The sequence below is a fragment of the Bombus huntii genome, chromosome 12 (assembly GCF_024542735.1).
Source record: "Bombus huntii isolate Logan2020A chromosome 12, iyBomHunt1.1, whole genome shotgun sequence".
NCBI lineage: Eukaryota > Metazoa > Arthropoda > Insecta > Hymenoptera > Apidae > Bombus > Bombus huntii.
The window spans coordinates 11,239,866-11,267,617 of NC_066249.1; the positions used below are offsets into that span (position 1 = coordinate 11,239,866).

General features: G+C 43.7%; 1 protein-coding gene across 5 annotated transcripts in view; it reads left to right on the forward strand.

Moving 5' to 3' along the window:
- Positions 1-27,752, forward strand: part of LOC126871971 (homeobox protein homothorax) — a 503,672-nt gene that overhangs the window by 194,281 nt on the left and 281,639 nt on the right. For 3 of the 5 annotated variants that reach the window (XM_050631394.1, XM_050631392.1, XM_050631391.1), the window contains exon 8: positions 27,612-27,620. The exons of the other annotated variants lie outside the window; for them this stretch is intronic. In XM_050631394.1, the coding sequence (XP_050487351.1) occupies positions 27,612-27,620 (9 nt within the window). The remainder of the gene's footprint in view (positions 1-27,611; positions 27,621-27,752) is intronic. 5 annotated transcript variants of the gene reach the window in all.

Sequence of the window (27,752 nt, forward strand, 5' to 3'; positions counted from 1 at the left end):
AGAGAGAATTCTACGTCCAGACGTTGCGTTAGAATCATAGTACCTCCCCGGATGTATAGATTTTTGGATTTGGTCCCTGTTCCAATCTGAGCGCAAACCCACGTAATCTCGCGCTAATAACCGCGATTTATCCTTCCGACTCTCGGTCTGTGCCGTCCCGATGATCAGAGCGTCGATTAGAGAAATCTTAGGGTTCAAATGATTTCCGTCGATGAGGGAGAGAAAGATTTTTCCGAACGTTTGTAATGCGACAACGTTCGTATCGTAAGGGAATACCCGCGCTTCCAACTTCTATCGAAATTTAAAATAGTCGCGTGCACATCAGTGCCTCGTATGGATGTTATGTTTGTTTAATCCACTTTTAAACAATTAGTATAAGACCTATGAAGGAGAATATCACCGATATCATTTATATCAATCAAAGTTAAAAATATATTGTTTGTAACATTGTCATCTTTACGCGTTTTTCAATTTATAGTATCTGTCAGTGTGACTTCTAAACGCAACATAGATTTAATCTAGACTACAATTAGTTGGAATAAATAGTTCGTTAGAACACTCATCCATTGTAAGCGTAGTCTAATGTTTTGCTATTTATAATATACGGAGTGTTACACGAGTCGTTTGAAAGCCAAATCGATTAACACCACTTTCCGTAATTTCCTCCTTCTTCTATTACTCCTAGTGAATTCCTAGTTATTTTTCTGAGATAGCTGCAAAATTTAAGACAATTTTTTGCAACACAAAGATTGCGAGACAAATTTATTCAGTTTGCCTGATCGACAACGGAAGTTTAAGCTTTCGATATCGCTCTTCCGGCGAGGATCTCTAAACTGGTTTGCCGGAGCAAGACGATTCTCACGGAAATCGCGCTGAGATTACGTCCATCCGTGGCGATTCGGGCGAAAACAACGGCACCTTTCATCGACGGTGTGATCTTGTGTGCTCGTCGCGAGACAGGTACAGGTTGAACGCCTCCTGTCGTAAACGTAGATTAGATTATCACGCGTAGGAAACCGGAAATTGTTGCTTCCACGAGGAAAAACGGAGCTCCAGAAACAGTCACGCTTTTATTGTCTCCGGTTTCTTGGCCGTGAAAAGGGCCCTTTCGTTAATAGGGCCGAATCGACCCACCTTTCTGGCTATCCCTCGAACTCTTTCTCTTTCCCTCGATCTTGGACGAGTTGTAGAAGCCGGCGGTGTTCGAGATAACGGCCAGGGGATCCGGCCAGGTACAAATATTTGACCGGTTAACTGGCTCCGTGTTTACCCTGTTAGCCGCGCTCATGGTCGTCGCGGTGCTTGTTGGCCCGTTCGTTGTCGCCGACGACTTCCTCGTGTGTATATTTCTGCGACGCCCCGGCTGGTACACACGTCGCCTCGGTGATAGTCCGCCCTCAAGCCGAGCCGGCGCGTTACACGCTCGTGGAACCAAAGCGTGGGATGTGTACCGTCTGGATAACGCGCGATGAACGCCTTGTTTCTTTCTCAGCCTGTTAAGAGGCAAACTTAGGGACCTGTTTATCGATCCTGCTCTTCGTGATGGTTCCTCCTCAGTGTTTCACTCGACTAGCGTTTTAGATTTCGTTCCAAGGAGATCTCTGCTTTTTCGTGTTGCTTCAATCGTTTTAGATTAACACAATGTTCCGAAAGTTTCTGAAAATTCCTCGGGAGGTTTCATAGTGTAGGATATTGGGTGGTTAAGAGAATTTATAACGCAGTAAAGAAATAATTCCAAAAAGATATTATAACGTCGATGTGGTCAAAATGTGTGTATCTCGGGGTGAATCAATAGTGGTTGGCTCGTTCATTGCTAGAAAGGATTGTACTAACGATAATGACAAGCCTACGAGTCCCGTTGCCTCGAGTAGCGGACAAATATGTTCAAACATGGTCGAGCAACAAACCGAGCAACACTTGGACGAACGACGACCCGTCTGCCTCGCGTTATCCTAAGCCTAAGCCAACAGGCTCCGATGCCAAGTGCTCTTCATACACGGTCTCGTGCCTCCATCTCATAACGAATGAGGAACGTGACTTCTTCCGTTTGTCACGCGCGGATTTTACCTTGAGTACGTTACCGAAGTGTCCCTCCGTGATAGCATTGAAATCCTTTTTGTTAAAGTGTAATATATTTCATACGTTAACTCATTTACGTAACTATGAAAATCTCTATTTTAGAGAATTATAAATTGCAACTCTCCACGGGTTAAAATATTCTGCTAAAAATCTACGAAGAATAATTTTTGGCAATGGTTTACTTATGAATGACAGCTCAAAATTAGAGCGTGAAGAAAGGTTGCGTGACTATCTGAGACATAGAGTGGACATTAATAAGGTGTTGAAAATGTCTGCGTAGTGTGATTAGAGTGAACGAAAGTAAATTGTTTTAATTACTTGCTATGTATCAAACTCCTATCTGTCCCTTAACTCTATTCAAGATATTACCTAAAGTGGTAATACAAATTTTTGTAATAATACGACGAGAGAGGTTGAGAAACATTGTGCTATTTCTCTCGCTCTTCGTTTAGTAGTACCAGAAATAATCGAACACATTCTCATGATGTCGATGTTTTCCATGTTTCAATTCAGCGACGCCGACGACGCGAATTTCTACGATTCCTGGCATAATCAAACAGCGTTTTCACACGCGCGCCAGGCCTCCGGGCGAGGGGTCGCGTCTCGCGGAAGTGGCACGCGGAGCTGGTTCGCCGGCGTGTACGGTGAGAAAAAATCCGGAACTCTGCCGTGCCTTAGCGAAGGACCGTGTCGGTGGCGCGCACGGTTCTTAACATGGAAACGTACTTACACACGCGCACAAGATTTAATCAAAACGCAAATGCCGCGTCGCCAGCCGAGGTACGCCGCTTAAGAGAGCGTCATCGAGCCGCATGCCTCGCCATCTCGTACCTGTCTTCGAGCTACTCTCCATGAGGAAGCCTCATAAAGAGTCTCGGCGGGTCTCCAGGCGTCTCTGGTTATCGCGCGTGGTACATTCTCGCCGCTTCTCGTCGCGAAACGACGATAATAATTAAGGATTCCCGGTGAACCGAGACGTGTGCATACGTACCAAGCTTACCGAGGCGAGAACAATTTTCGTCGTGCTCGTCGACAACAGGATTGCGCACATTCTCTCTCTCTCTCTCTCTCTCTCTCTCTCTGTCTTTTTCTCAGTTTGTTTTCAGTAGCGTACAGGCCAATAAGGAAACTCAAGTTCCCTACTCGTTTTGTTTTTAAACGATTGGTTTAGAATCTTCGCGCGTGAAAGGAGAATTATGGTACTTGGTTTGGAAAAGTTCGCACGAAGTTGCGGTGAGACTGATAAGAAATGTCAGACGTTTGATGTTCGTGGAACTTTATGATCACGGTGACCGATTTACGAGGAAAGAATTGAACGTTCTACTTTGTTTGCGATGGGACAGAATGGCTGCCAGTATTACAGAATTACAAGCGTCTTGGGGATGTAAGACGGTCCTTGTAAGGTAGTTCATATATGCTCTAAGAACTACTAAGAAGGAACAAGTGTTCAGCATATTGTTTACTTTGAAAACTTTGCCTAGGCCATAGCTCGGTAAACTCGCTTCGCGGGGGCCATTTTACCCGAAATTTACATAACTTCCGTCCCTCGGCCAACAGAATGACATTTGTAAAACGTAAACGTGAAATCTCGCGTTCCTTCAACATAATCATCGAAGTACAATTACCTCCAAAATTTCTATAAAATATATTTACAAATCCTCTGTTCGAAAAACAAAGAATTTAAATTAGAAATGAAAAATTCTATCGTTCTATTTGATCCAATTAACCCCAAACCAAATATCTTATCTATCCTATACAAGTGCACACAATTTATTTACCGCCTTATTTACACGAGAATTATTCAAAAGAAAAAATTAAGAATAAAAGCTCCTCCATTCTATTCGGTCTGAATTTACTCGAAGCCGAATATCTTATCCTCTCAGCGATTAGGTACCCCATTTTATGAAACGCCACGAAGAAAGTAATCGTACGGACAGATCGAGACGCGAAAGGTGTTCAGCTACGCCAGTGTTAAGAGTGTACGCATCGTGTTCTTACCGTTACGTTCACCTGGCCTTTTAGCGAGCGAGAGAAGGTGAGGAAGAGATCTCATCCGTGCTCCTGACGCTCGTTATCGTTCGCAGGTTCATGCCAGCGGACAGTTAAGGTCCCTGGTCCGCTGGATGTTCGACGTTATAAATTCGACCGATATAAACAGAGACAGACTATTGAGGTGGAGGAACCGAGGGATGGGGGATGCAAAATGATTCGAGATGGTTAAGCGGAGGTGTGCCTGAACCGGCCTACCTTTTAACACTCTCTTCTCGCATCCACCCCTCTGATGAAACACGCACGCGGCCCATTACGGACAACACCTTGGTTCCACGTCTACGTGGAGTCGTTTCTATCGCTCCACAAATTATCGTTAATTGTTACTTTCGTAAATCGTAATACACTATGATTTCATAGACCATGGATAGGTTACATAGATCGTAACATGAGTTGATTGTAGGATTGATTAAGAATCCTCTTTCTTTAATGTCGTTCTTAACTCTTGAAGATTTCCTTACTTTAACATTGTTTAATTGGTGGAAGGATATATTTATATATTTTCTATACATTTAATAAGATGATGGTGCTATGTTCTATTTGTATCTCGTTCGATAAAGTTGGGCGTAGTAAATAGATTCTCCAGGGAGACAGGATTTTCCCACGTTTTAGTGGTCATTACTCATTGCCACGCGAATCGACATACATGTCTCCCGTTGTCTTGATTTCCAATCTCGTGATATCTTGGTCTTCCCACGCAAACTAGGTCGAGCTCCAATTCGAAGACGGTAGCTGGGTATCTTTCATCTCGTCAAAGGTGCCCCCTTTGCCTATCTTTCTTGTTCGGTCAACTTTTCCCCCTCTCTTCCACGAATATCCATTTGTCGAAACTGTTTCTGAAACACAGAAAATTACAGAAAAAGAAAATACAGAAAATTACAGAAAAATGAAATACAGAAAATTACAGAAAAATAAAATACAGAAAATTACAGAAAAATAAAATACAGAAAGTTACAGAAAATTCTCGTTTATCACTAACCATTTTTCGACCATCAAAGTTTATCATTCAGAGAAATGATTCTTATTTTTAACTATAATTATTTCTATGTTGTGAAACTCTTCATATATAATTGCCGTAAGTTATTTTAACAGTTTCCGTCGATTTTTAATTTATATTTATTGAGATTGGCACTATATCCACAAAATAGAAATACATATTTCCTCATTATACATAACGAACGTGTTAAATATTTCATCAAATCGTCCTAGCTTTATCCCTATTAACTAAAAGTCGTCTATCCTTCGCGAGAAATTAGAATAAGCTCGCAAACGAAGTGTTCGCGTGAAATGGTGGGCAAAGTCTTCGCGGGAACGAAGGGCGCGAAATACAAAGTCTTCGAAGGTGTAACCGCAGCCACGCCCCAATTAGGTTCAGCGGACGGTTTACGGGTGTAGCTGGGCCGATATTTATGATGAGAATGTCCGCACCTGTGGTGACACTCGCCACCGAACGGCTAGCAACCCCTCCTGGAGCAAAGCGCGAGTGTTTTATGGCGCGAAGATAGCCTCACGCACACCTTCCTTCTACGGCAACATTAGCTACAGCCAGGTGATATATGACGCGTATATTGCTCTTGGTGAACGGCGAACAGCCGCGAGCCACTCTATCCCCGTACGATCCTATATCCACGTCATCGCTTATTTCTAGGATACCCTCGCCACCGCGCTGCAAAGTTTTCGTGATGGAAGCGAGGCCAGACGATAGACGAAGGGTGGAAAGAGGGTGGAGAGTCTGGCTTTTTGGAAAATTCTCCGATTTTTCTCCGATTATTCTATCATCGTGTCACCTACGCCATTATTGAGAAATATGATAGTTCCACCCATCATCCACTGCAGTTATTGGAGTATTGGAGGATATACAGTTGTTTATTCGGTTAGTTTCTCGTTCTCATTGTCGAATGGATAGTTAATTGTGAATAACTTTCTGATAGCCAGTGTGTAGTAACCTTTCAAGAGAAAGTTTAAGCTCACACGACCGACTGAGACAGCGTGTGACTAATGGTCAAAGGTCAAGGGTTAAGGTCAACTAAAAACAAAATCAAAGTATGAAAGAACGCTTCTACACTCTGGGTAGTTCTCTGGATATATTTTCGCTTTAGCTAAATCTTCAGAAGATATGTACATCATAGAGGTAGGTAGGTGAAGTTGTTTCGAAAGGAGGATAAGGGTTGGTCGCGCCTCCGCCTGGAGACCTCTGACATCAGAGGTATCCACGAGGAAGCGTTCGTGACGTCAGCCGAGAATATCCGTCCATCACTGTCGGCCAAGAAAACTCTCCGGCAACATTCTTCTCCGAGTAGAAAATTGACGGCTTCATATACCTAGCTTGTTTTTGGTCTAACGGAAACCAGGAATCTTCCACCGGGACTAACTTCCTCTTTCCTAATCAAATTATTTTTACTCGATATAAAACAAGGTAATCAAAACTATACTTCCTAACAGAATAACAAAGATAACTTTTAGAATACCTTCTGATTCTCTCGACATTCTCTGAGACTCTCAAGTAATTCTCTCAGATCTCACGCGCACTATAATTCTTGTCACGTGCAACCAAAGTTCCACGTGGTGCTATGCATCCCAGTATACTAATACATTCTTCGAATCCTCGTGGTATAAACGTGTGCTTTATCGCTGGTCGTTTACACGAACTCTTCCACACCTTCGACAAACAAATTTTGCTTAAAATAATTTAATTTTTTAGAAAGAAAAAAAAGGGGGAGGGAAAGGTCAAACTTTCTACTCAACGAATTCATCGTAACTTAAACCCTCTTGCGAAAGACACTCGAATCGATAGCAGAAACTAATCAGCTTGGTGTTCCGCGTCTCTCGCCGATGAATCACGCGTGTCCCCGGCTGCGTAAGGCTCCGCTACAAGTTGCAATTCGATTTCGTGTGCCTGACAACGGAGGATCTCGACGAGGAGAGGGCGGTGTACGGAAGAGAGAAATACAGGAGTGTGGAATGGGAGAGGATGAGGCTGTTTTCCATCCGTTTCCATGAAGTATCAGCTCGCTATACGCGCTTTAATCGCATTCGAACGCAATGTCGTGGAAAATTTCATTGGGACGGAGGCGGAGGCGGCACGGCGGCGGAAGAGCCGAGAATCGAAACTGAATGGATCCCGCTGTGACTTTGTCTCGACGTTGCGGGACCCCCAGCCGTGTTCCATCGGAGAGATATTTGCATATCCACCAGTTCAGGACAGCGTCCGCGAGCTGCAATCGCGCCGAGCCGCGGCTCGAACCTTTTTACGAGGCCGCGAATTATGGCGTTACGATATCGTGCGCGCGTACATGTCGCTGATAAATGTGTATCACGACGCGTTGCTCCTTGCTTGGGATATCTCCTCGTCCTCGTTTCGGACGATCGCAGACTCTATTTTTGCCGGGAAGGATCGACGGTTTTGCAACCGCTACGTTATCGCGACGCAAACCAACCGTTTCTTTTATACCGACTCTGGATCACGCGTGCTGACTCGTTTAGCTGTTGGAAATATCGTAGATTATTCTTTGTAAAGATCGTGTAGGGATTATTAATGATTGGGATTTGGAATTTTATATTAATGTCCGTTCTTATCGATTGCTTGTAAGAACAACTTTCTGAGTATTTTTCATGCAACAAATACTTCTGTATACTTATATCGTATATTTATAGATCCGCTTATAAAGGTGGACAGTTTAGAGCTAGAAACATCGAATAGATACTTCTATGTTGTTCGAAACTGTGATATACGGGACTTGAAATGATAAAACTGTCATGGTTACGGTATACAAAATACACTTACATTTTGAAGGAATAATTGTCGTCGTTCGATACTTAACTGATTGTGTGCTACCCGCTAGAAACGTCAATATATTTAAGAATTGTGCAGAAGAAATCTTTATAAAAATCATACAATTGAAATACCCCGTGTTATATAAAGATTGCTCCAATTTCCTACTATGTTACAGGAATAATTAAATTATTCAAAGATCGCGAGCCATCTCAGTCTATTTCTTGTATACATCTTGTATCTTATTCTATATTTTTCGCCTTAAAATACCTCACGCGCGATTGAAACCTACAATGCAACGCATATAACTGTGAAAACGATTCGAGTTTGAAGCTGTTGGTTAAACTATGACCTCCGTTATCCATGGCAATCTCATCTGGCGAAAATCTCGGTCCCGAGGGCGTAACACGGGTCGTCTACAAAAATGCGCGAAACTGGTAATTCCAGACGCGCCGCAACCATCGAGAGAAAGAGAAAGAGAGAGAGAGAGAGAAAGAGAGAGGGAGAAGTTCGTCTTGCAAGGACTTTCGTCATTATTCGTGCCGCGTACCATTTGATGCCGTCGTTACACGTCGGAGCAATGAGTCGCAAAGGTGTGGCTAACCGGCACTGGTGCGTGAACCATTCGTTTGTACACGTGCCGATTCGTTTGGAGTTCGACATGCGCGGCCGGTGGTACAACGCGTTAACAAGTTCTACAAAGATTTCATAGCTTCTGTCTTTGAACCGCGTTCCTTTCCCGAAACGTGTCGTCAATGATCTCGTGTATCGGTTCAGAGACAGGCAAACGAGCTGAGTAGCTTTGTCAAAATGGAAAACTAGGCTCGACACGCGAATATTAATTTTACTTGATAAACGTGTACGTGAGAGGCAAGGCCGTTTAAAGCCACTCGAATATCTTTGGATTTTGAGTACAGTGCAGTCAGTATGCTAAGAGGAATGTACGCGGATTCTGGAATTTTGTTTGCTATAGTCCTTGTTCTTTCTAATATGCATTGTTTTTTTTTTTTTGCAAATAATATATTCCAGAATATGAAACAAATTTCCTATGTAATATAAAAGTAATAAGGATAATATCAAATTCATTTATTCGACCTTTATACTGCACGATAGCTGCAAACAAATTTTTCTTAAAAAAAGGAATGAAGAATTTAACACAAATGAAGGAAATAAATCGCGTTCGTTATAGGATCCACCTTTTTGTTGTAGTATCCTGACTTTATTGATAAGTAACTGATTGTAATAGCATTCATTTGTCGTAGCATGTTCCATTCCAAAATACTCTGGTACATTTATAAAAGAAAGTATGTAATGTACCCCTTAAAGTGATTTTTGGAGTTGCAGATAGGTCATGCGTTTTTATACTGATCATTTTTCAAACTTCCGTTTGAAATATAGGAGGGAATTTGTGTGGCAACGGTAAATATCTTTCTCGATAAGGAGCAATAATTAATTGGGTTGTTATAGCGAAGAAAGTATAAGACCTTCGTTGAAATCGCGCGGTTTCCGTTACACAGCGAATTTTAATAGCAACAGGAAACGCGTAATACGATGTGCAGGATGTGTCGTGTAGCTTCCCTCGTGTCTTGGAGCAAATAAACCAACGCGGCGAAGTCTGAAAGAAGTAGACAAGGGGGATGTCCTGATCGACCGGGACCGAGCCGGTGCATTTACATTTACAACGGGACTGATTGAATCTTGATTGAAAATCCACTTAATTAACGATCCGCGCCATTATGTTTATTGCAGACAGAACTGACCATGCATGGACACCCCTGTATTCCTTTTCTTCGCTCTGCGATATATTACTGTAAAAAAAATCGATGAAATGTCTGACAAATATTTGATCGTAATCACAATCCTTCGTTGCAGCATCAAGAATCTATGGAAACTGTCTTTGAAATTAATAGATGACAGAATATTCCGAAGAAACTGCAATAGCTACGAAAGTATTGATACATATCTTTGTGTACTCCAATAAAGCGTTTTGTGTCAGGTTCTACATTATTCTCGTAGTATTAATTTTTGTAGGCATATGAAAAACCATTAAATGATACGAAATTTAATATGCTTGGACCTCATAAGTATCAGTGAATATTAAATAAACACAGTTACAATAAATACAATGGTGTGCCAATACCTTCTGCAGCCACCGTAATTGATCCTTTTACAAGAACAAAAGGAATTCCATTTACACTTGTTCTTTACTTACTAAAAAAACCAGATTTTCTTATGCCCTTGAAAAATTCTCGAAATCGCAAGAAAAAATCGCGACCAAAGGAGGAAGTCACCCCCTTGGGATAGGTCGAAGCACAAGAAATACCGCGATGATCGCGGGGCAAACGGCCGAGTAGACGCGTGTCGCTTCGCGGCGAGATAAATCTGGTCACGAGGCGAACGTCCCGCTATGGGAGCGCATTCTTTCAAGGTGCACCAGCCGCGCAAATATCGATCCATCAATACCACCCAATGCGGTGAACGAAGGCTGGCGTGGTCCGCGATCCGCGATTCCATCCGAGATCGATCCGTCGATCGACCGATCCATCCGTTCGAAGGGAGGAGAGGAAAGAGCCGTGTGCCGACGGTCACACAATTTGCAGGATCGACTTGGTGCCGCGTGCTCTCGCCCCACCACGTGACTGCCACGAGAGGACTGGCCAGGAGCGCGCAAAAAATCGCTCGTTAATTGGGATCAAGACGTAACCCCTCGAGCATGCGGACGTATAGGGACATGGCGCGGTAGTTACACGTATCCCACAGGTACCAGGACGGTTGCCTTCTGTGGATCACGCACACATCGGTCCGCGGCCTGTACGTAAGCGCCGCTGCCACGGGAAATAACAAACGACGTGCGATCCTAATTAATTACTTGTCCGCTAATTACTGTAATTATATGTTGCCACACCCGCCCGACCGCCTGTTCCTCCCCCACCCCTCTAATCCTCTCTCTCTCTCTCTTTCTCTCTCTTTCACTGGCTGGTTTCATCGGACGGGAGGAGAGAGGAGGAGAGGATTTGTAGCGGCGCGATGTTTATTTTCAGCCGGCCACTCGCGGTAAATCTGCTCGTAATTTCTCTCGCGTGTCTTCGCGCGCCACCGACCCGCCAGCCGTTTCATCGTTTCACCTTTTCTCCCTCGATAGCGATATCACGATCCCTGTAATGCCTGTACACGTTGATGCGTCGCGTTGGCGTATCGTGGCTAACTCGACTTTCACGCGTTTAATTTTTAATGGAATGAAGAATGGAAAATTCATTCGAATTTAGTTTATCATTATATGTTGATGAAAGTGGCGTTATTTGGAAGATTTACCAGAGAATTCCGTGGAAGGCCGGTTTAATTATGAGAAGCTGGTTTAACGAGAAGATGGAGTTAGACTTAGCTTTTAAGTAGGTTTACGATTATTCGGGAAAAGGATTGAGAAAGTTAGCACGCTTTCCTACACATATATGGATTCTTCATTTGCATTCATGCATGTGATGGCATTCACCACAGATTGGAAAACAATGAAAACTATTTAGTTTATACTATGCTTTTGCTATAAATGGAATTGTCATTTATGAAAAATTAATAGCCTGAAATTAATTCGAAAATAACACAATGAAAATGCCCGAAAGAAGTCGACCGTGCATTTTCTTCATAAGAAGGTATTAAAAAGGTGGCCAGACTCGAGGGTCTGGAAAAATTTCGGATCGCGACCGCTAAATTGGCCCGTCGAGCAGGGCGCGCGGCAAGAAATATGACAGCGGATCGAGGCCGATGATCGGAATAAAGGATCGAGGGCGGTTGCCCGAGCGACAGGTGACACTGGCAAAAAGCCACCGTCTCCAGGATTACGAAAGAGCCGATGCGTTTCATACTTGGCCTGACGAGAGGGCATCCGATCTTGGAAGAGTAGGTACGATCGGAGCTCTCTCTTTGCGTTGAAAACAAGTAGACCGAGAGCGTCGAAGAAAACGTGGGACGCGGTGTGCAACCGGGGATAAGGGAAGAAAAAAGGAAGAGGAATCGTCCGTGTCTTTGTCTCCAATTAACCGACCTCCAGCGACAAATTAGGTCGCGTCTGCTACGTGGCTATAACGATCGTATACACGTTCGCCACGGATAGACCTCTATCGGACCATCCTTGGATTTCTAAGAGAGAAACGCGTCCTTGAGAGGATCGAGGGAATTTCTGTATGATCTAGTCGTCGAAGAATCCTCCAGTTATCTCGCAGTTATCATTCAGTTCATAGAAATCGACGGTCGCCTGCGAAAGATACAAGTATCTTTATAGATTCCACTAGAACTTTGTCTATATACGCTGTATTCATTTAAACGAAATTTAGTTAGTGTTCGGTTCGATAAAATCATGGTGCTTGAAGAAACTTATCTCTGAATGTGAATTCTTATTGTATGAATGAAAAATCAGCGGCCTCCTATCGTATAAATTCCAATTACATATGTGTATAGGTTATTTCTTCTCCAACAAATTTATGTAAGCGGAGTTCTACTCTACTAGTTCTACTGATTCTGTTTCATCGATTAAGTAGGAAAATTTTCTACATTATTAAATGGCTAAGAGAAAAACGTATCCTTGAAAGAATTGAGGCACTGGTCTGTATGGCCGAATGGTCGAAGAATCCTCCAATTATCTTCTAGTTATCACTCAGCGTGTAGAAACCAACTATCGCCTTCGAAAAGTGAAAGATACAAGGATCCTTATAGAATACTGCGGTTCGCCGACTAAATGCGAAATTCTTGGAACGTAAGAAGAGAGGACGATAATCTCCGGACCGAGGAGTCTGCGCATCGTTAACTCGAAAATAACGCCGGCAATTTCAATAATCCGAAAAATACAATATATTAACGTTCCTGACAGAGAACAAAAAGCTGGCGCACATGGTACTCGAAGAGAAAAGACGATGCCCGCAGACGATGGAAGCGCGAGCGAGAGAGTCCGAAGACCAGTCCGGGCAGACAGTGTGGCACGCAGAGTGGTATAGTTGCGGCATTAACCTCTCGGTGGTGTGTATGATTGGGCCGGCAGATGTCACTCGTTATGTAAATGCCCGAGTGTTTACGAGGAGACACCTCCGGTAACTAGCACTCTGCACTCGCGGCTTCGTCGTAATGATGCGCTAGAAATGACTTTTCGTCTTTTTGCCCGTCCTCCCGTTCTTCGTATTGCCTGTTCTCCTGCTCGTTCTTCCCTCGGCCTCGCTGTACGGTCGTTCCCTCGTTCGTCAATATCCTTCGGCTCTGATTGCTTTTGCTGGTTAGTTCGCCGGACAAAATAATCGGCAATGCATTTGACGGAGACTCGATTCTATTGGCACTCGTAAGAGGTTCATTAAGTTTCCATTTTTTTTGTCTTTCTCGAGACACGTATCAAAGTTCAAAGTCGAAGTACAAGAAAGGTTCGTCGTGAAATCTCGCTCGAGATACAGAGAGTTCGTCTACACTTGCTTGCATCGAATAGATAGAATTGAAAGATGTTTTTAGTGACGAATAGGCTGCAGATTTTTATGCAGTTTTATATCTTTACAAACATAACTAAAGAAATGGAATCTCCATAGAAGTTTGTTTCATTGCTACATCTCAAAATGCATAAAAATTCGCAGTCTGGCGATAAATATTGGAAAAATCGAGACATTTTTTAGGGATGAAAGACAAGGGTTTAGATTATGTGGATATGAACAGTTACTGGTAAAGATGCTAATTACTTCAATTACGTTGCTCGACTAAAAGTCGGAAAAGTTGAACGAAAAGTTGAAGTTACGAAGAATTGAAATTAATCATGGAAATGAATCTTCCGTTTTATCCGATTCCGCTATTAATGGAATTATCAACGCCGGTTCTCAATTACTTCTCTAGTCAATGGACTCGATTAGCTACGATTGATGAATTCCGTTTTCCATCCTCCTTGACAATATAGAACGTAATTCATTCGACACAAGGTTGAAATTAAAAATTTTTTGAATGTGTTAAAATTACTCATTAATTTATTATGTTCGACTTTCACTGGAGGAAAGAATTTCGTTATGAATTTCTCCGCCAATACTCGATTTTCGTTCAATCATTTATTCCCTACATTATAAATTATCAAAGCTTCACGAAATTCATTCAATGAATAATTTGCGTCGATGTCTTAGAATCCTAAATAAATGATGAAGTAGCGCGCTAAATAATAAATGTTTTTTATATCAGCGATGTTCAATCCTCTATTGATGTTACTTTTGCAGAAATCTTATGTTAATTATTTTAATTATTTTCAAGTCCAGATGATTTGATCATTCTTGGAGCCAGCCAGTGCAGTGCAATGACAAGGTCGTACGCGAATGGCTCCTCGCTGTCGCGAGATCGATATCTGCGCGTCGTTCGATGACGAGGACACCGATGATCATTCCGACTATGCTGTATCTTGATCTGCGCTAGAGACTAGGCTCCGGTTATTTCGAACTTTTCTGTCTCCGTTCGATCAGGGTGAACCTCGTATCCTTTGATTTGTCCGCTTAATGTCCTGCAATAAAGCTGTTTCGATATCTAGAAAATCAGTCGACCTTGTTAGAGCCATTATTAAACTGCAGATGTTTATGCAAATTCGTATTTTTATTAGGTAATTAAAGAAACGGAAGCTAAGTAGAAATACGTTTTAATATTTAAATATTGTAACGAGTAAGTACTTTGAATATTATCTGGAGTTTGTATATTTTTGTACATTTCAGTTTCTCATAAATGCATAAAGATCGCGGTTCGATTGTTACATTCTAAATGAAATTACATCTCGTGCTCCAAAAAATAAATCCACAATCAATCGCGACAATCTTCCTACGCCCTATAAAAGTACTACTTTAATCAGAATGAAGTGCTAGAAAATTTCACTGCAAAGTTAGTGCTCCAAATGTTATGTATGTGGACGTATCACGCGTTACTTCAAATAAAATTGTCCCTTTAACAACGTGTACGAATACTTTCGTGAATAACTGTCTATTCAAGAGGGCCGCGGTAACATCAATTTGTACAAACGTTAAAATCGAAATAAAAATCAAGATCCACAGAACGGTTACGGTTTAATCACCGTCACAGCAGCCCGTACAAATCAAAGTGAATTAGCCGGACAGGAAGGTCCGTGTTAGCGAACAGCCAATAAACCACGAATTTTCAGATAAACGCGGAATAGAAAGGCTTTTATTGGCGGTCGTACAACCAGGACCATAAATAAGGCCTCGTTCTGTGTAAATAGCATCTCATCTCAAAGAAGTGAGAGAGGAAAAGAGAAGCGAAACGCTGTTCGCTTTCGCGATATCTTCTCGCGCGAGCAGTTGGTCGAGAGTGTGCCACGCAACAAGGGGCCAGGACTTGGCGTCTAATTGCGTTAGATAGCGACGGCCTTATTAATAACCTCCGTGACGGAGGGATTATCCCGCTAGGAAGATATCCAAGAACGAAGGAAACGAGCCCTGGTTGAGGCGAAGAGCCGCGTGAGAGCCGGGAGATAGTGGACACGGCATTTCACTTAATGATAACCCGTCTCCTTTTGCTCCTCCTTCGCCCCCACCCTCGACTCCCGCGCCTTTCTCAACCTGGACGATCCAGAGGACCGCGAGAAGACCGGACTCTCTGACTCTTCTTCTTCTTGTTCGCCGTTCATCTGTCCTTGCTTCTATCGTCAGCCCGATCTCACCGACGCAGAAATGCCACATCGGACTCCTTTTTGCCCTTTCTATGAATATTGCTTTATGATGGATATTCTTCTCGGTTTCTATACCTGGATCGTGAGAATATAACGTGCTACAGCTTTAGACAGTTTTCTTTTTTTATTCCGACAACTTTTTATTTCGCGAGTGATTCCGTTCGGTTGCTGCCGACTCACGACAGACTGGTACAATTTCATTATTCCAGACTAATTTAACTTATTCCCGATACTCGTTATGTCGATATATTAACTGATATATGTTACTTAATTTTGAAGCAGTAAATTTTAATTTGCATTTTATATTTTACGCAACGAAGATCATCCGTGGTATTTATCACGTACATGAGATATAGAATATAAATTAAAAATAAATACTGTGAAATTAAATAAATCGAATAAATCAAATCTAACTCGAATAATTGCGATCATCCATGATCCACTTAAGGATTACAAATAAAATTGAACATTGAACATGTACGATATAAAGATAGGTCGCTCTGGAGCTGCAGAAACTGAACAAGTCTCATAAAATACGTCAATGTAACAAAGAAAAGCGAACGTTTCCCACGATCAGACCGGATAATACGTACCCGAACAGAAAGTGGGGCGTGTCAACGGATCGGTTCTTTATTTTTTTCCTCCATCCTCGGGCTATCTCTTTCCACAAAAGTTGAGGATCCTTTCGCGGCAGGAGAGCCGACATAACTTTATACTGGAAGGGATTTGCATGCGCGTGTGAAATCGGCTTGGTATCTCGTTACACAGTCAGAATCATCGTCGTTGCTGCTTTCGCCCTGACGACGCTACGGGCGACGAATCGAAATGTTCTCCTGTGTACCAGCCCTTAAACATCGTCAATGCAACATTGACAAACTAGGTATGCAAATACCTACTGCAAATACCCGGGGTAACGGCCGGCGATCAAAAGTCATGTAATGGTATGACCACCATCAAGGCAAATGGCCGTGGCGTGGGTGTAGCGGAACGTTGGCGTGGATGAGAGGAGGATAACCGCGAACAGTGCGAGCAAGAAATCGCGACGGTCCCGCGGTACGAACAACGCTGTTCCGGCTGGGCATCGTTTCACAGCCACGTCAACGCGCGCGAGCTCGATATCTCAGCTCCGAAAGAATTTATCAAGTACAATTCGGTGATCGATCGAGGGGACTCTGAGTACAGTGTCGTTACCGGTCAGAAGGGAATAATCGTTCGTTTGAGACCGAATGTTTCGAAGGAACGCTCGATTGATGCCATTACTTTCATCGGGACACTCGAAGAAGCTTGGCTTTCTTCGGAGAATTCATGAAACGAGGCTCAAACATGTGAGACCTAGAAGTCCAGAAGAAAGATAGCATCGAATAGAATCCTCGTTGCGTCTTCTAATTCTTGCTTCACGTTTAACTTAGTCGTTTCCCGAGTTCCAGAAGATCCTCTGGTACGTAGGATCGTCGCCACAGAAGATTTGAGCAGAGAGTAGCCAGGTCGTAAAATTTCAGAATCGCGGAAAAGATTCATCGAGATCGTTACCGATGCTGCCGGTCTCGTAGCTAATTGCCTCTTCAATCGTGCACCGGGCCGGTTCGATGTGCCCGTTTCGAAGGAATCCTCGCGAAACGGACAGCGATCTCTTACGGCGAAGGAGAAAGAGAATTCCGGTGCGTGGATCGTTCTGTTCGTTACAAGCCAGCAGCATGGGAGAAAAAACGGTCGATCGTAAAACTACCAAATCGTAAAGAACGTCTCCGGGAATCATTAGTATACAACGTACAAGTATCTTCGCATAACTAAGCGGGCGAGTTTGGTCCCTGCGTCGCGTCTCTGACCACTCTAGCCGCGCCACTTACCTTCCTCGCGCACGGTCGACAGATAATAACGCGAAGAAGAAACTAGTTGCCTCCGTACGATCCTCCCTCGTTTCTCTTTCCTTCTAGGAGTTGGCTGTGGTACGTGGCGGGCACGGATTCCTCGCGCTAAGAGCGGTTAGCGCAAGCAAACGCGCGTGGAATGCCGGCAAAACCGTCGCGTGCGATGCGATCGCCTTGGTCTAGCCGAGCATTCGCCGCGAGGAATCGGCCACGGATGGCGGTGCCGCGACAGCATGAATCCCCGCGTGTAAATTCGGAGTATGCGGTGATACTAGCGATCAGCTTGGTATTTTCGCGCGAACGCCGCGCTATAATTGATTTCTTATTTACCGGCGGTAAGAGTTCCCGGAAGCGGCGCCGTTTCGCCAGATCGCGAACGTCTGCGTGTCGTTCCTTCGTGAACGAATCGAGGAGAAAGAGGATTCGTAAAGCGATCCTCGCTTCGATGGAAGAATTCGCGGTAATTTGCGACTTTTTGCCGAGGTACGGGTATCGCCGCTGCGTGATGCTGCACACGGGGTGTCTGATGTAACTGGTACCGTGAAACTTTAAGTCATTGTTCTAGCTGTTTTTCAGCAGCACGTGTGCATTAGGTGTTTTCTGTTTTAATATCGTGTCAGATGGGAAATTTAGTTTTTTCGGCAGTTGTTTTGAAGTAATGCAGCAACATACGTTTTATGTGTTATATTTGCACTTTATCTAACTTTTACTGACTGCCTTTCGATGTGTGATCTCTTTGCTCCTTACGAGAATACTCTCGTATTCTTATAAAATAAGCCATTTATATCAAACAACCTACATTGTTCATTAACGCAATGACAACTTCCACATTTAGCCAATGTATTAAACACAACGTGTATTAAATCTTCAAAAAATTATTGGCACAATACATTTCAAACTTTGTCACAAGTATGATTCATCTATTGCGAATCTAATCTCCATATCACAAGAGAAGAGATTCAAATGTCAAATTCTCAGCCATAAATCAGCCTTTTGCCTTCTAAAAATCCCATTTAACTCGAATACTTTCTAAGCTATCAACATAAAATCCTCACGTCGGACGCGTATCGCAGCCGGAGGCTTCCGTGCGTACGCGAAAGAAGAGAGAGAGTGAGAGAGAGAGAGAGAGAGAGAGAGAGAGAGAGAAAGAGAGACAGAGGCGGAGGCGGCGAGAGCAACCATCGTGTTGCATATTTTACATTCTGCTGACGTTCGTGCCGGACACAGTTCGTTCTCGTACACGCGGAGTGTCGACAAAAAGTATGGTGGTTCCGAGGCGAACGGCAGGACCAGGGGCCCCCGCAGCCGGGTCACCAGTTTTGTACTTTTTGTCCGGTGGCTGAGGCGGTTGTGGTTGCGGCCGCGGCTGCGGCGGCACCGTCCGCTCGGTATGCGTACCAGGACATCTTTTGACCCGCGAGGACCTCGTCCCTAATTTGTGATTCCGTTCGTCTCCGAACGCACCATGACTGCGTTCTTTTGCTTTCCATCAACTTGCTTCTAGTTCGCCAGAAGTCTTTCGCTAACCGCTGTTTCCGGAAACTTTTTCAAATTAGAAGCCCACTGCTTTTACCCCGTCCTATTACTTTAATAAGACATTACAGAGAGGAATTTCGGAAAGAGTGAGTTTGATGAATTTTTTTTTTTTTTTTTTAGAAAACCGAAAAACGAATCACATGTAAAAATTGCACATTTCTTATTAGAATATTATGTTATATGAATAGCAAATTCATTTAGGTTACCTAAGTTATTACTGAATATATAAACAATTATATACATAGTATACTGAATATATAAACATATTATATACAAAGATAAGAATTAAGTAATTTATTCAATATAGGTATACTTAGTAACCTGTGGAGTTATATCACAGAAGATCTTAGTACTTCCATGGACATGCAAGTCATTGGATTAGGATTCCCATTGAAAGTATCTGGAATTTGTTAAAATTATATGTTTCAAGATATTTGGCAGTAATGGAAAGGTAAATTACACGACACGGTAATGCATACAAATGGGGAAACACAGATTATTAACATACGTGTGTATAACACCTCGGTACTTGATAAACTTCGCTACTATAGAGTTCCATGCTTTTTAACTTTGCTAAAAAACTGAAAAATGTTGAAAGGTTTGAGTGGCCCTAATTCGATAGCCGGAGGCGGTACGTGAAAATTAATATAAAATACTTGGTAGCTTCTGTACAGAGTTAACGACAACTCGAGCCAAGGTAATTGGTCAAAGTGAAAGAGCTTAAGCCTGATTGTTATAGCGATCGTGCAGACGGTTGCTAGCAGCGAGCATAAAACAGTGTGCTTCCAGTTAATTTATGAAATTAATAATGAGAATGCTGAACAGGCTGGCGTTGCGTAACGCGAATGGATACGTGGTTCGGCTTAATTAGTAGTTACAGTCGATTACAACGCCTTGACGACCGTGCACTCGGCATCTTCCTCGGTAATTCCTCAAAGAACGTTTCACCGTCGCAAGAACTGTCGGCGTTAAATTGGAAAAGATAATAAAACGGGTTTACGCAGACTCTTCTATAATCACGATTTTTCCGACGTTTTGTCCGATAAAATTGACGATAGTGTTAGAATCAAAACGATTCCGCTATTCGCAACAACGTAACCGTCTCCATCGCGAGAACTTCAATTTATTTTCCTCACTTCGTGTCATTAACGATTTATGTAATTTTCATATTCTACATCGTAACTATTCCACTTCAATATACCGATAAGAAAATTCTTGATTCATACTTGTAGTTTTAAGAAAACTAACGTTTTTGCTATTCAATTACCTCGAAGGAGGATCGGGGTCGTATCAAGACATATCCATCGCGGTGATCGCGTTCCTCGATCGTTGGATCATCAACGTTGGGGCAGACGCACGTTCGCCAAATGTCGGTGGTCAGGCCGGCCCGAAAATTTTATGAAATAAAACGCATTCCCGCGTGCTGTGCGTGCCAACGACGACGAGGAGGGCATCGACGCGGCCGCATCCTCTCGCGGCCATTGTGTTTCTCCTGTTTGCCGGTTCACTCGGACGTAGGTATCCACGGATCGTCGCGGGTTCTCAACCTCCCGGTTGTTCTACGTTTTCCCGCGACAGAAACAAACGAGTCCGCTTCCGCCACGCGAAAAGGGGCGCGAGCTACTGTGTATGTGAGCCGTCCTGCTTACCCGGCCACGGAATTACGTGCACGCAAGTCCCGTGCACCTGTCGTGCGGAAATTTCTCGACGTGCGGACTTTCAAGATCTCGAATGTCGCATTTTCGAACCGTTATATCGGCGATGATAAATATTCAATCGTGTATGGATGGAAGAGATGTTTGTCAATTGTGATACGAAGTGTAGAAGTTGCGGAAAGCAGATCATATTAGACGTAGGTCTGATATCTACGTGATATCTGATGGTTTAATTGAAATCACACGAGATAACTACACGTGTAGACACAGATTACAGATATACACTTGATTTCCTTAATCTTAAACAAGATAATATCAAATACATAGTACTGTAAAACCACCAACTAATTATTCTTATTCAAACGATTACCATCACGTTTCGTTCATTTTTTATGGACCATTGTTCAATAAATCAAACAACATCATGTACGGGGTAAAGAATATTTCCTGTTCGTTAATTCCAGTCCAAGAAATCGAATGTCCTCCTGTCTCGATTAATAAACATACGATGAGAGAACCCCTGACTGGTTGACGTTTCTTCGTGAGACCCGTGCACCGGCATAAAACGTATACATGTTGCGTAGCTCGGAGAGAAGGACACTGTCGCCACTAGCAAAAACACTATTGAGTTAATCAACTAATTTATAATTAAAATTCCACGCTGCGAGCCGGCGGGAGTCTCCGGTCGCCACTGTCTCGCTGCGAGTTGCGCAAGAAGCGAGTCTACTGGGTCCAGTGGCCGTGGTTTCGCGGTAATCGCCATCAAATTCATAGAACACCAATTAGCCCCTCATCGACGCTCACGAGCCATCCTCTTGTTTGGTTCGTTGCCTCTTCCCGTCTACCTCGGACAGCTGGAAAAAGTCGACCTAGTTCCGGTGCTCGAGTTTAGACTCGTTCCGACTAGCGGTTCCTCTATTTCCTTTTCATCGCGTTTCGCGCTCGATGCTTCTTGTCGGTGGTTGGTTATAGAAACTGCAGAATGGCAGACGTTTTTCGTGGTAAAGAATTAAAGCTCGAGTCTCAGAGTATTCCTTTGAATGTCTCTCGAGGATTTCTCTAAAGGATAATCTTTGACATTTTTTCTTTTTTTACGATCCTCTGTTACTCGGAGAAAGCGGTATCTTCGGCTGACTACATCGTCGATTTATGTTAGCGACGATATGAAAAATACGCTATGGAGCTGTTGGAGCATTCAGGAAGAGCTTGGAGAAACCAACGAAGCGGCGATACGAGGCACGCCGCTTCTGGAGTCCTTGTCACTTGTCATGGTCCGACGAACACGTTGCTGAGATCGCATTAATTACACGTATTAGAGCCTCCCGTTTTCCTCCCGCCTATCTCGCGCCACCCACATAGACGCAGGATTCTTGTTGCTCCGTTGTATGGCAGGCTCTTCGTTCGTCGAGGTCCTTAACCTTTCAAGCACATTTCAAGATTTCGCGGAAATTTATCGTCACGATTTATTTCAACAAAACATGAATTAAATATTAGTTCCATTAAATTTCATCCATAATGGCGAACAGAGAGAGAGAGAGAGAGAGAGAGAGAGAGAGAGAAAGAGAGAGAGAGAGAGGGGGAGAGAGAGAGAAACGGTGAGAGCACGGAAAAGCAGAATGAAATTTCGGAGCGGAAGAGGCAGAAGGTTCCCGCGGCGGTTTCTCTCGTCGAGAAAGGGTGGAAGGGGAGGAAAGAGAGGAACGGTCGAGTCCGCTTGGACGGGGAGGCGTCGGGCCCCGAACGGGCATAACGAGTTTTTGCCGTTGGAAATTTGTTAAGGGGAATGTAAAGAGAATAAGTGGCGATTCCCTTTCTCCCGTTCCTTCGTGTCTGACCGGCTGGTTCCCGTGGCGTATATAGGAGTCGCAGCCAGCCGGTCGCGGCCTGACTCGGTTGATTGACTCCCGGGAATTGGAGGCACGGGATACCAGAAACGAGCGGCGCTAGCTTAGCGAGACTTAAAAAGGAACTGGAGCCCGAGCATCGCGTATGTCTTTTTGCGATCGCGGCAACCCCCTTTAAGCGCGCGCGGATCGACGTGCTCGCGTTTCACGGTGTCTTTCGGCCCTCAGAAACGATCCGACCGACGACGATCGGCCGCCACTCCAACCACGCCGTTGCTTTTCCTCTCTGCCGACCACTGCGCAGGATATCTGGCTTCGTGTCTAGCCGCTTGTTCACCGGTCCCTGCTAGCCTCGTTTCGATTCATCCATGGGAATCGATCTTTCGTGCCACGGTGCCGCGACCAGCTCTTTTATTCTAACCAGAACACACGAGACGAGAAACATTCAAATTCTTTCGTGTCGTAGTAAAACGTTCCAAAATTATCCATCGATCTATCCCCAAATCGTGTAAATTCCTCGGAAGTTCGGACTAGCTGGAGAACTCGCGTTAATTAGACCAATTAATTGATGCCTTGATCAGGGCCCGGAATAAGGAGAAGTTGCGGACTAGCAAAGTGTCGCCGGAGTTTGGCGGCCTCTTATACGCTATGTCGAAGTGAGACGTTAAGTGCGGCTCGTACGTTTCGCTGGTCTCACAAATTCCCATTAGGCGCGACTCCCGATTCCTCGGACGGTGTTAAACGGCCGGCCGGGTTTTTCGTTGGATCGGCCGGCACGGCGTGTTGAATTCGGCGGATTCCAGGCGTCCGGAGGCACTGGCTCCCGGTCATTGTCACCGTTCTCGTCCGTATTAGTAGCGGCTGGCTTCACGGTCCGGGAGGGGCTTCGTGGAGATTAATTAGGGACGATGTTTTAGCAGCAAAAATGAGCCGGGCAAGAAGCCGGCACCATCACCAGCCGCCTCGGATTCGCGCTAACTAACCGGCCAACGCCGCTGATCGGCAGAGCGCCTGCTCGTCACTACTGACCGCAAGAACGTGCTACAAATTAAGCCCAGATCGGCAGAAACCATCTCGAAAATTCGGCCTCCTTCCTCTGTTCCTCCTATGCTTCCCTTTCCGCTGGACCGTTGTAAAGAGTCACTGCGCACGTCTAAGGAATTCCGCGGACCAGATCGAATCACGCGATTCGATCCTTTAATTACACCTCATCGATCGTTTATACGTTGGGAAAAATGTCCTCGTCAGCCTCATGGTTGTTTCGATGCATGGACAAGTATGGAGTTGGAAATTTCTGTTCATTTCTGTTAAGACGATGGTTAGAGTGATCTGAGTGAAGCTGAATCCTTTCTGGAGAATACGACTGGCTCGGGCCTGATGTTGATGACGTTTACTACTTTGTTTAATAGCGTCGCTCGAGCTATCGAATACTATTTTTACATCGTATCATTCTATGTAATTATTAATATTTATTTCCTATGAAAAGTTGGAGGTACGTATTCTTCGTCTTTGCTATCAGAAACGCAGAAAAATTTCAGGGTAATTATCTTCTAAATCAACAATTTCGAATTCTTCGTCATTTTATTACACTATCAAAGAGTTAACAGAATCTATCCGACTATAAAACTATCGATTACAAATATTTTACGGCAAGAACAATTTCCTAGCTTCGAAGACCAAAGAAAAATATTATATCTAAATACTAGAGACTCCTAGACACTTGCTGCAAAATTGCTTGCTACGATTTTATGAGCGCGAGTACTTCCCACATGGAAGCTTTAAAAATCTTCGTAAATTTGAAAATCTCGATTCGTGGTGGAAAATATAGTCGACGAGGACGTTCGTGGGTGCCAGAAGCGACTCGATACTCGAGGAAGACGGGAGAAGGCGAATTTCAGGGATCGACCTCGTTCAACGATTTCAACGACGATTTCGAAACGGTCGGTCGAAGAAGACCCGTGAATATGTCGGCGACCATCGCGGCGCTCAGGCGGGGTCTGTCTTTTGGCAACGTTGGAACGATTATCGTCGAATTTATCGCGCTCGTTCCGTGTCATCGTGTCATTCATCGCGGAGACTATTCGGATCCGCACGCCGTTTTATAGACGCGCTGCCAATTTTCACCCCCGACTTGTCACCATAATTTTTCCCTATATTTAAGACGTTGATCTCTCTCCGTGTTGTACACCTTTTACACTCCAGCTCGTTCGGTCGTTTCTAGACAACACGAATTATCGCGCCAATTTATTCTAGCGATAACGTGCTATCTTAACGTTTTTGTTCTTTTACTGGCTTTAATTAACCGTTGGTTCGTGGCGTGGTATAATTAACGCTGGAAACAGTCGATATTTTTGTTAAATTACTTCTGCGAATTTTACTTTCGCGCTTATCACGTATAGGTAGATTAAATTTAACATAAATTTACCATTAGTGTATTGATACAAGATAAATAAATATACGAGTTAAATGTTTCGAAGGACACAAATAACATAACATACATCATAACGTACATTTCTATTCAGCTAAAATTTATTCACGAAAATTAAATTTTGTTTAAACTAACGCTGCTTGCATGTAAGGAATTGCAGTTAATAGTAGGTTTTTAGTAATCGAGATTACTTTTATACTGCAGTATCACTCGCAACTCTGTCACAATCTTTGTCTTACTTTAACACGTTTCCAATACGCTCAAATTCAATTCAAACCGTAACACATCTGTCCCGCTCCGTTCACGATCACCTAATAATTCAATGCTACATCCTCCGACTTCATCAGTTTAAAATTTTAATCAGAATTTTCTCTATTATGATCACTCCGGAAAATCTATAAAATATTTCTTCTGATAAATTGAAATCCAGCAAATCGTCGTGCAACATTGAGGACATATGTCACGCGTTGTACAAACTACATCTTTATATTAGCCATACCAGTATAACTATAAATCATTAGATCTAATTACCTGGTGAGTATAACGAGTAAAATATTGTTTTGAATTTACTTGACACCTCGCACACGGTTAGCAATAGTATTTCACGAACATTGTCGCGATTTTTTCGTCGCGTTATGCGAATCCGTGTTACAAAGAGCTATACACGAATCCATTCTACAATACCTATCGTGGTTGATCGTGGTTATCCCTTGAGTAGCTTCGTGGCATCAGCAGGAAGCGGTTGCCGGCGCCTTTATCGATCGATTCGCCGTGTCGATCGGCAGCCGAGGTGCTAATGGGTTAGTCAGCTCGAACACGACTCGAGGTACGGCTACGGTCGCGAAAAATTCGCCGCTCTTTCTCTCGCTCCTCCGAACGCGGCTGCAACATATGTAAATGGCGCGCGGGAGAGCAGCGCAACGACGGCGGCAGAACGCACACTCGCCGCTCTCTCGCGTGTTCCCGGACCCGTTTCTCCAGCGTGCTATCTCTCGCTGGCTTGCGCGGAGACGCCAAGTCGCGCCTGCCGCCTAAGAATAATAAATAGAGATAGAGGAGCGTAGATAGCTGGCATGGGCCAGGGGGAGGTCGCGTATCCTGCCCACGCAGAGATTATCTCGAGGAATTATGAGTGACCGCTCCGGCTTCTAGGTTATGTAAAGCAGACATGACTATCGACGCTGTTCGTCCGTGAAATGGGCGATGGTTCTGGGTACAAGTTGTATAGACGCTTGATCGGTTGTCAAGGGTAGAGGGTTGAATCTTCCAGTCGATGTGGGAAGGGTTGGAGTTGTTGCGGAAAGAGGGAAGAATTCATTTTGTGAAATTGTTTTAGCTTCAACTGGCATCTTTGGGTTGTAAATAATTACATTAGATTTCATTAAGGGGTTATTTAATTTTCAAATATTCATTCTTAATGGTATTCTATATACCGCTAATCACCACTGATAGCCGACTAAAATACAAAATGTGAATTAAAATACGGTAGTTTAAAATTGTAAAGATCCAAGTTGTGGGTTGTCTGTGATTCAAAGATATTGAGAACTAAATGAAAGAATGTAAATTAGTCGTGTCAAACAATGCCACGAATATCAAAGACCATTTCAACAATTACCTCTTCAGTGTTTCCAGACAAGGCGAATAATTAATTCTTGTACTTCATCCTTATTCAACGATATTGCTCAACGTCTCTTTCCTTCGTCAATCATCTGTCAACAACCAGAGACATTTCATAGCTTATGTATTTCTTTCAATCGGCGTAATTTATAGGGTTATTTCGCGCGAACGCAGTCATCGTAACAATAGGAAAGAAGCGGAGCACGACGTCAGCCGTCCGTGAAACTTGCACGCTTGTAATTTGTCGCTCTTTATATTATTGTGTTGTACGATCGAGCACGGTCGCGCTCATTTTGTAATCGTTCAGTATCACGATGACGATCGGCAACGATCATCAGATCGAATTATCGTGTTGGCTAATCGCTGGAGACCTCGATTATCTTCGCGATTAAAAGCTGCGAGCTTCCATTCCAATGGCATCTCGGCTCGATTGCAATTCCTTTCCCTCCGTCTTGCTCTATCTGCCTTCTTCCTCGCTTCTATCCCTCCGCTCTATTGCTTTCTTGTCGCTGGAAAAACAGGCGAATCGACGGCTCGCCTTCCGTCGTACGTTTCAATTAAACGCAACAAAAGGCGAAGGAACGGATTTTCGCATTTTTACAAGAACCGAGGTCGGGAACGACGGCACACCGGGTAATTGCGACTTTTATCCTCGTGGCCGTATGGCGCGGCACACCGTGAAGAGAAGAATGCCATTCGCGCTCTTAATCCCCTTTTCCACGGAGCCACGGAAAGTCAGTTTTTCGTCGTGAAACGCTCTTTAGCGCCAAGAAGGCAATTAGCTCGGAATTAGCTGTGCATTCTGTTAGTTTTCCCATTTACGCATCGCTCTATCTTCCTTCCCTTCTTCGCGCGTAACGTCGTTCAACGGGTGACTTTTCACCCCTTGACAGTGATCGAGAAAGAGAGAAGCGGCGAGAGTTATTTAAAATTGCTAAAACAGCGAACGTTGGTACATTATTATGAGAAATATATAATTGGCATTTTGGTGTAGAAAAAAAGGGCACGATGAGTGAATGTAATTTTTATATATAATCATCGTGGAAAATGAAAATTCGACTAAAGCTTCTCCCTTTCTTTTGTTTCAGACGTCACGGGTAAGTGGACAAGCGAATTCTTTCTTCTTTCTATTCATTTCTATTCTACTCCTTCGTCATCCCGGTTTCTTCTTTGTTCTTCGCTCTGTTTCTCGTAATCAAGGATCGTCCGTAAACTCGACATGACCGGAT